Source organism: Helobdella robusta (assembly GCF_000326865.2).
Source record: "Helobdella robusta unplaced genomic scaffold HELROscaffold_70, whole genome shotgun sequence".
NCBI lineage: Eukaryota > Metazoa > Annelida > Clitellata > Rhynchobdellida > Glossiphoniidae > Helobdella > Helobdella robusta.
This window is the reverse complement of record NW_008705399.1, coordinates 644,137-658,430: the sequence shown is the minus strand read 5'-3', so window position 1 is coordinate 658,430 and position 14,294 is coordinate 644,137. Positions and strand designations below refer to the sequence as shown.

General features: G+C 32.8%; 3 protein-coding genes across 3 annotated transcripts; 1 reads left to right on the top strand and 2 right to left on the bottom strand.

Annotated features, from left to right (window-relative positions):
* Positions 1-174: 174 nt before the first annotated feature.
* HELRODRAFT_181404 (hypothetical protein) lies at positions 175-1,913 on the bottom strand (the record flags this gene model as incomplete). The annotated part of the gene is made up of 5 exons (XM_009031207.1): positions 175-444; positions 591-794; positions 988-1,227; positions 1,316-1,464; positions 1,814-1,913. 5 exons carry the CDS (start codon positions 1,911-1,913, stop codon positions 175-177), a joined length of 963 nt encoding a protein of 320 aa, XP_009029455.1.
* A 328-nt stretch (positions 1,914-2,241) lies between these two features.
* On the top strand, positions 2,242-9,443 carry HELRODRAFT_194228 (hypothetical protein). Its single transcript, XM_009031206.1, has 16 exons — positions 2,242-2,601; positions 2,831-2,920; positions 3,131-3,290; positions 3,405-3,508; positions 3,720-3,761; positions 4,186-4,675; positions 5,490-5,626; positions 5,935-6,050; positions 6,224-6,366; positions 6,513-6,628; positions 6,834-7,029; positions 7,237-7,299; positions 7,536-7,696; positions 8,073-8,310; positions 8,866-8,927; positions 9,100-9,443. The coding sequence occupies exons 1-16, from the start codon at positions 2,295-2,297 to the stop codon at positions 9,120-9,122; spliced, it is 2,448 nt and encodes an 815-aa protein (XP_009029454.1). The 5' UTR covers positions 2,242-2,294; the 3' UTR covers positions 9,123-9,443.
* Positions 9,402-14,283, bottom strand: HELRODRAFT_103731 (hypothetical protein). Its single transcript, XM_009031205.1, has 14 exons — positions 14,208-14,283; positions 13,740-13,841; positions 13,338-13,468; positions 13,001-13,052; positions 12,513-12,722; positions 12,248-12,400; positions 11,985-12,086; positions 11,597-11,752; positions 11,328-11,522; positions 11,009-11,182; positions 10,717-10,877; positions 10,290-10,433; positions 9,597-9,911; positions 9,402-9,575 (listed from the first exon to the last, which is right to left on the bottom strand). The coding sequence occupies exons 2-13, from the start codon at positions 13,821-13,823 to the stop codon at positions 9,755-9,757; spliced, it is 1,719 nt and encodes a 572-aa protein (XP_009029453.1). The 5' UTR covers positions 13,824-13,841; positions 14,208-14,283; the 3' UTR covers positions 9,402-9,575; positions 9,597-9,754.
* Between the last annotated feature and the right edge of the window lie 11 nt (positions 14,284-14,294).

Below are 14,294 nucleotides of genomic sequence, written 5' to 3'. Positions count from 1 at the left end.
TGTAGGTAGAAACATTGTTGCTGATAGTATTTTATAAATGTAAAAAAATCAACTTTTAATATAATTTTTTCCTTAGAAAATAATACAGAGGTAATTTATTTGCAAGAAAAAATTTATTTATTAAGAATTTTGAAATTTATTGATTATGAAAATGTAATTTGAATAAATGAACATTCATAAAAAATTCAGTAACATATTTCCAAAGCACAGGTCACATTCAATATCAGTGGCAGTATGGGTGAATTTAACAATAGGCACCCTTGCTCTCAAGATTAATCGGATGTTCATCATTTGTGGACAGAGATATTTCAACATGGTGCCAAATATTTCTAGAACCTGTTGAGAAAAGGTTCTTTCTGATTCTGGTCTTATTTTGCTTATGAAGTATGATGTGTTGCTTTTTATTGGTCCAGTGTTGAAGCTGCTGCTGCTATCCTCTGGTTTCTAACAGAAGTCATCATTAAAAGAAGTATTGATTTAATGGATTATAATTGTGGAATGAAAGTAAACTAGGTAAAATAATTTAAAATTTGAATGATTGGAAAAAAATCAAATTAAAAAAAGAACAAACAAAGCCAAAACATCTCCACCATATTTTCCAGAGTGAGGTTCATGTCGACATCTCCATTAAATCTGCCTAACCCACTAACAGATGACCCAAAGAGGTGCACCTGACAGTCAGGGAAGAGTCTTCCAACTAATCTCTCAACTTCTGCTGCCAGGAAATATCGAAGTTTAACATCTAACATTGACATTGATTGCATTCTGTACAGTGTTTTCATCTGGCTTTCAATCTAAAAATTATAAATTGTTTTTATATAAAAGTAGAAAAATGAAACAAATAAAATCGGATAAGAATATATATATATATATATATATATTATATATATATATGTATATATATATATGTGTGTGTGTTTATATATATAATGAGTTGTAAAGAAAAGTGTTTGAATCAAAAATTAAGTTGAAAACATAAAATCTAACATCAGGACATGTTGCGAGCAACTCATCACTAAGTTCATTCACACCAAAGTTTTCAACACTGTAAATTTTTAAACTTTTGCTGTTAATGAAATTTTTCTGATGCCTATTTGGTCGAAAATTATATTGAAAAAATAGGCAGTGGCTCTTCAGAGGAATTCGTTGTTTGTTCGGGAAGTGGGATGTGTGTGAGAGGAGACGACCAACAGTTTGCTCATCATTGAATTCTATTAGAGAATATTGCTGGAGAGGATGATATATGAACAGTATTAAAACTTTTGCTATTTGGTTATTAATTAAGTAACTTTGAATCTAAAATTTAAAAAATTACTTTATCAAATCTAGTGAAAAAAAACACAGAGTTAATTCTGCCATAATTTTGACAGAACTCAAGCAAGGATGTTTGGCTAGATGAATAAACAAAGAGGACACTCCTTAAAGCTTCCAACCTTCTATTTCTTTGAATGAATTCAAGTGAACCTAGACAAATATTGTTAAAAATTAGATAAATATTTGAAACATATCTTAAAGTGTAAATAAGTCTAGTGGTTTTTTTATTAAATTAAAAAAAACTGGCCACTGAATTAAACCAGTTTTAATTTTTAAAAGATTAATTTTGTACTCATACTAATCATCATTCATCACCTCATTACATAAATAAAAATAAAATCAAACCATAGAAAACCAGAATCCACAAATGCTAATAAATGAACTTTAATATGATTTTAAAAACCAATTAATAAACAGAAAAAACTAATGGTAAAAAAACAAATAGTAGATGAATGAAAAATATAGAAATTAAAAATAGAAAACTTAAAAGTTAGTTTACCTGTATGAGAGGTTCTGGAAGACAAGACATCTGATCTCAACTTGTTGAAATATCGCTTCGATGAACTGAAAAATATTCTAACAAGGGAACCGCTAAACATGTTAGAATATCAAACAAACAACATATAAATCATAATGAGGCATGGAGCTGGCCATTAGGACATTACCTAACTTAACTTTTAAATTACAAAAATATTTAAAAGTAAAAACTTCTGTCCGGCCATTTATGACGTATTTATTTTATGTAAATGGTGTATTTTATTTTCTGCGGTTTCTAAATTTAAAAAAATATAGTTTAATAATAAAAATTTTGACGTTATATAGTTCAATTTTCAACTTTGTAACGCTAATCTTTATGCTAATTTTTTAAGCATATTTGTCGATCTTTGGTTTCCGCCATTTTATCTATATATCGCTGTCGGTTGGAGATTGTCAGAACTGTTTTTGCCACTTATTTTATTTACAACAATTGTTGAAATAAAATGGAAAACGAGGAGAATTCTACTGACGCTGACCTTATTTACGTTGGAGAGGAATACATCGATCAGGAGGATGCGAACAACGTGGTGAACGTTGCCGACGAGACTGAATATATTTCGTTCGAAAACGAAAACAATCCGGATGACGCAAACGAAATTGAATGCAGCATTTATTCGGAGAGTGATGCAAAAGAATTTGCGGATGCGAGCGAAAATAAAGATGATCAGAACGGCAATGGAAAGGTCGAGAATTTGATGGTGGTAGACGAGTGGGATGATGACGATTTGGATCAAGATGAGGATGATGAAGGTTCAGCCTTTTTTTATGATGTTATTTATTTTTATCTTATTTATTTTTATATCATTGTTTATATGTCAATATAATAACACTCAATGCGTGTTTCCATTAATTTTTTACTGCCCAAGTCCTATATTTTTCTTTTTGTATGTTTTTTTAAAATTTAATCTTCAAAATTTAAAGATTTCATTATTTAATCCTATTGATAATTTTTAATGAAATAATTTATTTCAATTTCAAGGTGAAGAAAACTATGACAAAGATGCACTGAACCCAGAAGAGATGGAGCGAGTGCTTTTGAACATGCCGACTATGAAGATTCTAATGGATGGTCTGTTAATATTTTTTTTATCAAATAATTTTTTTTATTTAAGGATGAGTAATTCAGGCAAAATGATATGCCATATTTAGAGGAAATTTTATTTAATTTAAAAGCAAGATAGCATACACTTTATAATGTATTTTTGTGGGCTTCTAATTCATTATTTTCTCATCTTGTTAATGGATTTTCTTTCAATTTATTCATGAATTTACATCCCAGATGTTGGTCACCTAAAGCAGAACAGAAAGGTAATAATATCCCCAATCAGCATGGTTGATTTCAATAATGATTTGTTGCAGTCAGTTGTCAGTTGGACAACTCTTGAAGAAATTAAAGTTGCATATGCTAGAAGTTATCAAGATAATAATTCTATGATTGGGTGAGTAAGATGCTTTTGCCCATTATTTGACAGTGATAGCTTCAAAAAATAAATTTACATTATTTAATCTTAATGTAAAAAATGTATTTGTAAATTTTTATTTTTAATTGTCAGAATTCTGATGTTGCACTTCAACACCTCAACCTCAGCCAGTAATGCTGTGGAGTATTTGAAAGATTTGAAGGAAGACATAAGCATTAAATTGGATACTAACTCACGTTTGTTTAATTTTTAATAACATTTTTTTTTAATTTTATAATTTTCCATGTCTTGAGCTTAGCAGTCGTCTGTTTTGTAAAAAATATTTTAAGCGTTGACGGTTTGATGTCATTAAGAACTGATCATTGTCAAACTTATAATAATGGCAAAATAAAAATAACACTTTGATATTAAATCTCAAATATTTTTTCTGATTTTAAAAAATTACAGATAGGTTGATGGAAGATTTCCTTGACAATGTCAGGAGCAAAAGTATGAAAATTTCATTAGACATTCTCTCACTCAACACACAACAATGGGACACTTATTTAGTATTTCTCTTGAGTTAAATTCACTGGTGACATGCACATCAACATGTATTTTTTACCTGTCCCTTTCTTTTTTCTTATTTCATTAAGTGACAGTAAATTGATTCTTTGATCTTACTGATTTCTTTTCTGTTCCTTTTCAATTTAATGGTCTTTGATGTATTCTTTAACTCTTATCTTCATCTCAATCATCTTTTATTTAATCAATTCTTCCTAGAATTGACATCTTAACCTCTGACTTTAAATGTTTGTTGATTTTTTTTTGTGTGTATAAAATTAACACTTTAACCTCACCTGATCTACTCTACTAGCTTTTTATATTCTCACACAATCACATTAATATCTCCACCCTATACTTAAAACCACAGAACGTTGGACAGACAATGTAGCAGTCTTGAAGAACCTAACAAATGATGTAACTGTGGAGTCCATCAAGGAATTATTTCCCAATGTCGAGGATGTTGTTCTACATCCGGACCCCTCGTTCAAACGCCCATCTCCAAGTTCTACTAACAAGGAACTCGCGGATTCAACTACGGCTACCACTACACAGTCCAATGCTGATAATACAGATGGCAATGCAGCTTCTACGACCACTGCTCCTGTTACCGCTGCTACTACCACTAACAATGACATTGACGATACTACCATTATTGTTGATATTACTGAAAACAGTAACCAGGCCAACGATTCTAACATGGAAGTCACTGAGGCGACTGCAGGGGCTACAAAGACTGATTCAACAACTACAGTTGCTGCCACTGCCACGACCACCACTACTACGTCTTCTACTACTACTACAAGTAGTAGTGCTACTGTGGTAACCACAACTGGCACAACGAGTCATACTCCTAAAGGGTAATGACCTATCAAGCAGTATTCTGTTTATATTTTTATGGACTCTTTTTTGTATGTTTGTATGCGTGCTTGTAAATGTATTCTTTTTAGCAGTTGATGTTTTCCATTTTAAGAGGCCTACATCCATATTGTCGTCTGCCTGATCGACTGAATTTGTAATATGGAGTAAAGCAATATCAGCTCCCTACATACGTTATGAACCATCCAATCATACTTGCTGCTTTTATTGTATGGATCGTGTTAAGCACAAGTACTTGATATGGGTATCTATCTACGACTTTAGCAGCCCACTAAAATCTGGTCCTTGCTTTTGTAGTTAAAATTTTTCAGCCAACTGTTCCTAAACATAATAATTATTGCGAGGAGATTTTGTTTACAACACAACTGGCATTCATTTAATCACTTTTTTACTTCAATTTTCAAAATTCATTGATTTATATTTCATTGATTTTTTTAAATTAGTTAATTAAATTGATTGCATCAAGTTGTTTCTCAGCGTCATGTGAGTTGGGCTAGATGAGCCCTTCATGTCACATCAGATATGTTATGTCATATTATTATGCCATATTATGATTCAACAACTTTCAATTGTTAGCATAAAATTCAAAAGCATATCTGAGTTGAACGGCCTTATAATTTCTGGACCATTTATTGCAAACTTTTAAATGAATTCTCTAATTATTATTTATTGTGAATTCATTTCATTAACCATTTCTTTTTATTAATCATAATTTTATAATAACATAGCTATCAATAATGTCGTTATCATTATCATCACATGTGTATTTATATGCACACACACTCCTCATTACAGTTATGCTTACCTTATCTTCTCAAACGAGGATGTGATGAAAGCAGAAGTTACAGAGGCAGCCAGCAAGAAGATGGAATTGTGTGGGCATCGAGTCCTGCTTGCAGCTTACAGAGTGCCTGTCCACTCCATCCCCAGATGTATGTGTCTCCTTTTCTGCTTTGATCTAATGCTTAGCTTGATGAATTATGTTTTGCTGTCTAACTGCAGTGCTTCTTGTTAGCGTTGGCTCAGAAGCAATTGGTTCATTAAGTGTTTGTAATTTGTTAAAATGTCATTCATGTGTCAGTTGCATTGCACCTGCTTGATTGACTGTCTTCTCTCAAAATACGTTCGTGACTCTCTGTGTGTTGCTCTCATGTTTAATTTTAATCCATGTCTTCTTTCGTCATATTAGTATGCATTGGTTATGATGCCGGCAAAACTGAATGAATAAATTCATAAACAGCATACCTGAGGTTGAAAGAGAGGAAGGTAATCATGAAGCACATGGAGAAATGTCAGGAAAAATTAGAAGTGGCCAAAAATGATGGGTCCACGAAGGCTGCCACTAAACTAGAAGAGGTCGGTTGGTTAGGTGGATGAAGATGATGATGATATCATTGTGATATCCTGAATGTGAATGATTACATATTGAATGAACATGAATGAAGTAGTGTCTATGTGGCATCTTTGCAATAATGGTGATGACGATGATGATGATAATGCAGTAACTTGCCATGCACAAACTTTTACAGAGAATTCAGCAGTGTCAGTTAGTGATTGAACGAGACAACAAGTGCAGAAAAGATATGGACCTTGAGTGCCCATCCCTTGATGAAATCAGGCAGATGACAGGGCTGCCCCCAGTAGATTCTAAATCATTCCAAAAGATTCTCATCAGGTTTGTTTTTCACCTGATTAATTGATGGACGGGTGGTTTCTGGATGAATGAATGAAATTCATTTTTGTGGAATTTTGACGTTTTTATTTTATTCGGTATATTCTCTGCCATAATAATTAACGTAATAATTTGTTTACAAATTTTAGATTTGGTATAATAAAAGAGAAAAGGAAGAAGTCGCCAGCACGCGTGGCCAACAGTGGTGCCAGCGATAGGAGGAGGAGCAATGTGAAAGAGGGTGGCGGAGATAGAAGGACAGGTTCTCCAACTTTTTCATTCAGTTTTGTTTGAGTGTGTGTGCGTGCGTGTTTGCGTGTATTTATTTGCATATTTAAAAGTGTTTTTGTTGAATGTAGATATGCATAAAATAATATTAATGTTCAATGTGACAATTATAACAACAATTAACACAACAATTATAATATCATTAATAAATGTTGACTTATTAGTTTTGAAAATCTCAGGTAGGGGCAGCCATAACAATGGTGGAAGAAAATCCCCGTACAACAAAAATCGTCGATCGCCATACAACAGCAACAACAACAACAACAACAGCAATCGTAACAAGAGGTCGTGGGGTAGCAGTAATAATTATGGAGGCAACAGAGGGCAGAGGTCAGGAGGGGTTGGAAGAAATATGCATCCTCAGTCTCTGTTGGGGTATGTGTATGTTGCTTGTGTGTGTGTTTGGGTCGTTTGTGTGCCTGCTTAGTTCAAGTTATCTTGTTGAAGTTGCATTTATATTTGCTTGTTAGCTGTTGTGTGTAAATACTTGGTTATTTTTATCTGATATTGTGGTTTTCTCATTGAATACATTCATTGAATTATATTTGGTCCATTACATATCATGCAAACATTCACATACAGGAGTGGAAGTAACATTGTGAACCCTCTATCATTACTCATGCAACCTAACCTCGGCATCCTTGGGTGAGATAGTTCTTTCAATTCACTTCTATTTCGTTACGCACTTTATATTTAAAATTTTTTATAATTTAAGTTAAGTTAATTCATATATTGAAATAAAATTATGAAAAAATGTAATAATTTTCACGATATTTTCTTGTATTGGAGAGATTTATTTTAATCTATGAAGTTGTATGAATGAGCCTTAATAAAAATGTACAAGTTAATCATTTTATATTTTTCTCCATCTCAAATGACAGTTCTGGCAATGTACTGAACCAGAGTATGTTGATGCAGTCTGCAGGGGGCATGGGGGGGATGTTGAATCCAGGTGCCGGCCTCCTCGGTGCTCCATACTCAGCTTTAGGTGGGTTAGGAGTCGAGGAGAATAAAAATAAATTGATCAGGCTTGACGCCACTGGTACTTTTTATTCTTTTTTGTATTTTATTTTTAGCTATTTTTTTTATTTATTTATCAGTATAGATTTTTTTTGTTGTTTTACGTCTGCCTATCTGTCATGTTTTGTTTCATTGTAGTTGGTTTTTTCTTTACTGAATTTTTGGTTCATGTATATTTTCAGTTGAATTTTCATATTAGGATGAGTATTTTTTCATAATCAATTTCATCTCTATGATTTTTGTTTCTATTACTATTGATAGTTCTCGATAATGAGACTATTTTTAACATTCAAATAGCTTTTTAAATTTAATTTTTTCAGAAGCATAAATTAAACAACGTCGCAAACGAATCCGTTCAGTAAAAAATCACATTTATCGACCGACCGAAATTCATGCAGGGAACTTCAGACCGGCAAACATGGGAGGTGGTGGAATGGGTGGTTCCAATCGATACGATGATAGGAACCGTCGGATGGACAACAACAGATTCAGAGATTCCGCCGGTGGTAACAGGAGAAAATCAAGGTCACCTGGAAGGTCGAGGCAAGCAGCTGTTTCAGATTTTGACGGCAGAGGTGTAGATGATGATAGTTCTATCCCTGTTAATATGCTTTTGAGCCTAAGTCAAATGTTGTCGTAAGTCTTCTTGCTATTTTGAAAGACCTCTTTGCTGTTTTTGTTGCCGATGTTGTTGTAACTTTTTCGGTGTTTCAGAGTTTGATTATTAGCGAAATAGAGATATTTGTAATTTTTTAAAGAAAAAATATTTTAAGATCAGAAAAGAAAAAATTATTGTTTTTAATAAATTTTAAGAACTGTAGTAGATTGTGAAGAAAGTATTGATGGTTATATCAAACGCTGCATGCAGTGTATTATGCATTGATTAATTTTTGATGAAATTGTTAAGTTAAACGGTAGCTATCATAGGTAGGTAATCTTGAGCAGCATGTCATTATGCTCCCTTGCTTATTTTAAACTATTCACACTAACTCATTAAAGATATGTTTTAGGATAAAAGTTCAAATTTTAACACCCAAGACTTTGTCAATTTGTGTTTAAATTTGTGGAAAAGTATGTTAAAATGTTGACATTAAAAGCGCGCACAAACAAATAGATGTTCAGAAACAATGTATTTTGATTATTTTAGATTATGTGTTAATGTTTTATTTACAACCGCTTTTGTTTGAGCAGGCAGAAGATGGACCAGAAACGACAACAGATAGAGAGGAGAGGCGGTCAGCAAGGCAGAGGAGGTTGTTCGTGTTGTCATCTGCTGAATTTCACTTTATGTTCTTTTATTTCCAGATCATATAACGTATCCTAATTATTACATTTCCAAACGAAACCGTCCAAGGCACTGTTATTTTTATACTAGTAAATCGTTATGAGCCATTAATCTCACCTCAACATTTATTATTTCTACAGATTACAGAAACAGTCAGCACTAGAATGAACGTACTAGCAACATTATTGTAGGGATGCATGTGTGCGTGATTATCGAACAGCTGAATGCTATGTATTAGGATTACACCTTTTTAAGGTGCACGTGATAATTCACTTCACATTTATACACAAACACCGCATACACACAGAAATATATTGACATTAGCTCTCGTGTACAATTTGGTTAAGTTTTTAATGCTGTTATTGTTGATGTTTCTTAAAGAATGATTGAATGAATGTTGTGTTCGGTTTTTGTTAGTTTTTAGTAGAAATAAACGAAGCCGTACCGTGTTAGATGTTTGTATTTCGCCTGCTTCGTATTGAAGCCTTCCAAATTTAAACATTTTAATGTATTAACGTTAAACAAAGTTACATTTTTAAACGAAGGATATCAATAAAGATGACAATTTTCATACTTAACAACTATTTAATTTTTAAACACGCGGCCCTGCTAAATACATAGTGAAATTAGAGCTACATACAAGATTCTCGATAGGTTTCTAGGAAACGATCAAAGCACTTTTTTTTATCCAAGTCTACGGAAGCGACAAAGGTCATCCTTTATACAAGCGCCCCTGAAGCTATGCATTAATGATAATAATGAAAGTGAGATAGTTAATAAGACACCGCGACAATATCAGTAACTTCTGCCAAAAATGGTGAAGAATTGAGGTTTGTTGGTGCAGTCAGGTCCGATGCATTTATCAGTTTCTTTGATGTTGGCTGGTTGTTGGAAAGGAATGCACAACCCTTTGGCTCCCATGGCTGGTCCCCCCTCCTCCGTCACCGCATCCCTATTTTGTTATCATCGTGTGTTTCAATCAGACAGATTGTAAGTTAATTTCAGTCAATTTAAGCTTTTTGAAAATTTTAGCATAGTATAGATGTACAATACGACTTCACTTGCTAATTCATGCTACTTTGTGAATGCGATTCTCTTTATATAAAATGATATTATACATATTTATCTAACTTTCGCGCTATGAACGCTTTGTTTTGCCTTGCTGTTACAAAGAATAGCGGAAAAATTGTTTTATGGTGGCCTTGCCTTTAATAAATTTGCTGACTAAATACTTAGTAAAGTGAAATATCATAACTATAAAATCTTAAAATAAATGTGTAAAATGAAAAACTAGTAAGAAATGAACGACGAATCAAAACTCGATTGAAACCTGGCACTGAGCTTTTTAATTTGGTCCTCACACGCAATCTCACCGCAGAACGGAGCCGCAATAATTTTCTTCCTCTCTAATTCAGCACACAATTCATCGAAGTTGTAACATGTTGCCATGTTGTCCGTCAGTTCCTTCTTGGCTCTGTCACATTTACAATTTACATTTTTTACAGGCTTACATTTTGTTTTAAGTCAGCCATGCATTACTTTACATTTTATTACGAATATTATACGTTAGATATATTATACGATAGCTTATTTACTTATAATTTTCAATTTATATTATAGGGCGTTCACACATCCATTAGAAAATGTTTTCATTTACATGAAGTTACGGTTGTAACTTTTTTAATCAAGTTTTTAAAAAAGTAGCAAAATCGCGTAAAACAAAAAATAATATAAAGCATGCATTATAAGCAATTTACTTGTTGAACATGCCCTCCTGAATGGTCTTCAACAGTGCACTGATGCTTTCAGTTGCCCCGTCAAATTTTATGGTCAATTTTTCACCCGTGTCCCTTCTTACGGCCACCATTTCATTTTTTTGCACATCCCTAGGTCCTATTTCGATCCTAATTGGTACTCCCTGATTAGAAAAATTTGAGTAGATTAGAGAATAACAATCAATCAAATCCTCACTATCGTTCACTAAAGTTTTATGAACAAACAAAACATTGAATTGAAATAAAGAATAATTATTAAAAAAATGATAGAAACCTTAAGTTCCCAGTGGTTAAACTTCCAGCCAGGACTGTAGTTGTCTCTCAGGTCAGCAGAGGCTCTGATGTCAGCCTTCTTCAATGTGCTCACCAACTGGTTACATTTTGTCATCAAACTTTCTTTCTCCTCTTCTTTCAACTGGGCCGTTACACCACATGTAATTACGATTACCTGGTTGGCCGTGGTGTTAATATTATGAATAATTACTATTATGAATAATAAAAAAGATTATTGATAATAAAACAATTTGAACAAATTAAAAGTTTGGAAAATCCAAAGTGCAGAGGCATTCGTGTATACTATAACATATGCCCACCTGAATAGAAGCAATCTTAGGAGGCAGAACCAATCCCTTATTATCACCATGCACCATAACAATTATACCAATCGATCGAGTCGTCAGGCCCCAAGAATTTTGATGAGCAAAATGTTTCTCATGAGTTTCCGGATCTTCAAAGGAAATGTCGAACATCTTTGAAAAGTTTTGTCCAAGGTGGTGGGATGTGGCAGCCTGGTAATAATTGCAATAGTGAAAATACTAACAATAAAAATAACGCAAAGCAGTCATGCAGCCAGCCAGCCAACCTGAATTCCTCGGCCAGAAGCAGCCACATAAGCTTCAACTGTGGTCGTGTAGTCGCCACCAGCAAATTTTTCTTTCTGCGTTTTCTTACCTTTGATAACAGGGATGGCCAAGAGATCTTCATAAACTGATGCATAAAGATCGAGAATGTAATACACCTGAGAGAGGGTGTGTGTGTAGGGTATTAGTTGGATCGTAATTTTGAATTTCAATGTTTGTTACGATTTTCTTTTTAAATTATAAATAACTAACCAATAAAATTAGTCCCCAATCAACTAATCAGCTGATCCCATCAGCCTCCAATTAATCTATCAACCAACCAACCAATTAAATCAGTCCCAACCAACCGACCAACCAACCACCAACCAACCAACCAACAAATTCTCTCACCTCCTTCTCAGCATCTGGATAATTAGCATGAGCAGAATGCCCCTCTTGCCACAAAAATTCTCTGGTCCTCAGGAATGGTTGTGGGTGTTTGAACTCCCATCTCTGACAGTGGGTGGTGGGGTGAGTGAATTATTAGTGCATTGCTAGATGAATTAGGGAGTGAATGATTGAGGTGTGAATTATTGAATGAATTACTGATTGATTATTGTGTAAAAACAGCAAAAAGCAAAATATATTAACAACCAATAACAGCGACAACCAACCACAACATTGCACCACTGATTCAACTTGATTGGCAGATCTCTGTGAGACTGAACCCATTTTGCATACGACGGGTACATCACTGTTTCACTGGTTGGCCGGATTGCTATTGGCTCTGCTAATTCAGTCGTTCCTGATTTTGTTACCCAGGCCACCTGATGTTATAAATGTTATTATAGTTGATATTGTAATCATTTATAATGCAAAACATAATTTAACGAGTAGAAGCCAGCAATAATAAATGGAATGATGACAAAACTAAACAACCTCAGGTGCAAAATCAGCAATGTGAGACTTCTCCTTCTCTAGAGCAGCATTTGAAACGAACATTGGGAAGTAGCAGTTTTCGAAACCAATTTTTTTAATTTCAGCATCAAACCAGGCCTTGATTCTCTCCCAGATGCTGTAGGACCAGGGTCTGAGCACGTAGCAACCACTTACGTCATAATATTCAATCAGCTCTGCCTTCGTTATCACCTTATTTTATGGACAATATTGTGGTTTTATCATCATCATCATTCTTATCATTATTCAAGCTAGTTGGTTGGTTGGTTAGTTAGTTAGGTGTAAGGACATACTTAATTGTATGTGAAAGATTTCATATGAAGATTTTGTTAAGTTTGAAGTGGAATGTATTATATGAAAATAACTGCTTTGTTTAGTACAATCACAATCACAATTTAAAAATATTGTTATGGGGTGAAAGCAAACTCATTTATATAATTAATAAATATTGTTTTGGGGGAGGAGCTTACTTGAGAATACCAATCTGACAAATTTTCTTCCTTAGTAAATTCCAAACCTAACCTTTTGATAATAAAAATATAAAAATAACAATTATAATAGTTACAAAAACATAAATAAATATTTACATAATGAATCAATCATCGTTTAGCGTCCAGAGACCCAGTTCTCCCGAGGTAGGACGTACTTAATGAATAAACTAGCAATAAAGAAAGCATAAGTCCAAAACCCATTATCAAACCAATTAACAACAAAACAATTGCTTACATTAAATAAAAATTGGTGATAATATTAATAAATAAATAATAATATAAATAAATAAATAATGGTATATGAAACAATTATTACCTAGTAACTTTTTTGGCTAGGCTGTCCTGTTCCTGATTTGAAAGTGGCTTCTCACTTTTTTGCTTCTTTTGTTGGTCTTTCAGTTTATTCTTCAGTCTGTCCAGCTCCTTCTTAACTTCATTGGCTTTGTCCTGAAAATAATATAACAGTAATAATTAATAATATTAATTATAAGATACAATTTGAGAGGCCTATAATTTACTAATATTCTTAAAACATGTTCATATGTCTTAAAAAGAATTAAAATATTGATAAATTTTCTCATTTTTCTTGACATTATGGATGCCCTTTTAAAATTTATTTGCACTTAATTAAAAACAAATCTGCTGATTAAATAAAATAATCACCAAAAAATATATTTAGAAACTTAATTAATAAAAATTAGTCAACAGTTTTCAATACTTTTTCATTCTCAGTTTTCAACTTTTCAAAATCTTTCTCAAGTTTTTCTATGTTCATCTGTAGCTCTGCAACAACGTCTGCCATCTTCTTTATTAATTAATTCTGTTTTAATAAAAAATAATCGACCAAAAATTATTTTTATTTGATAATTTCAACTAATTAACAAAAATATTCATCAAGACAAGATGCAACATCATAGCAACCATAAACTTTTATTTAAACTTCAAAAGCTCTCTTCTACTAAGTAAGCGAGAGTAACACTTTGTATAGTTAAAATTTTTAAAGAAAGACGCAATCTCAAAAAAATTTTATTTCACTTTCCTACATATTTGAAAAAATTTGATCAAATCAAAAGAGAAACCAGATTTAAAAGAAAAAACTGACTTATCAACAATCATAACATATAAATTTTAAACATATTTATTAATTAAAGAAATCAACAACTAAATAATAATTAAAACAAAATACCTCCAGAAAATGTCAATCAAACAGGTGAAATTCAATTTATGAATGAAATTTGACAGAAAAAAGAGCGACAAATAAGACCGACGAGGA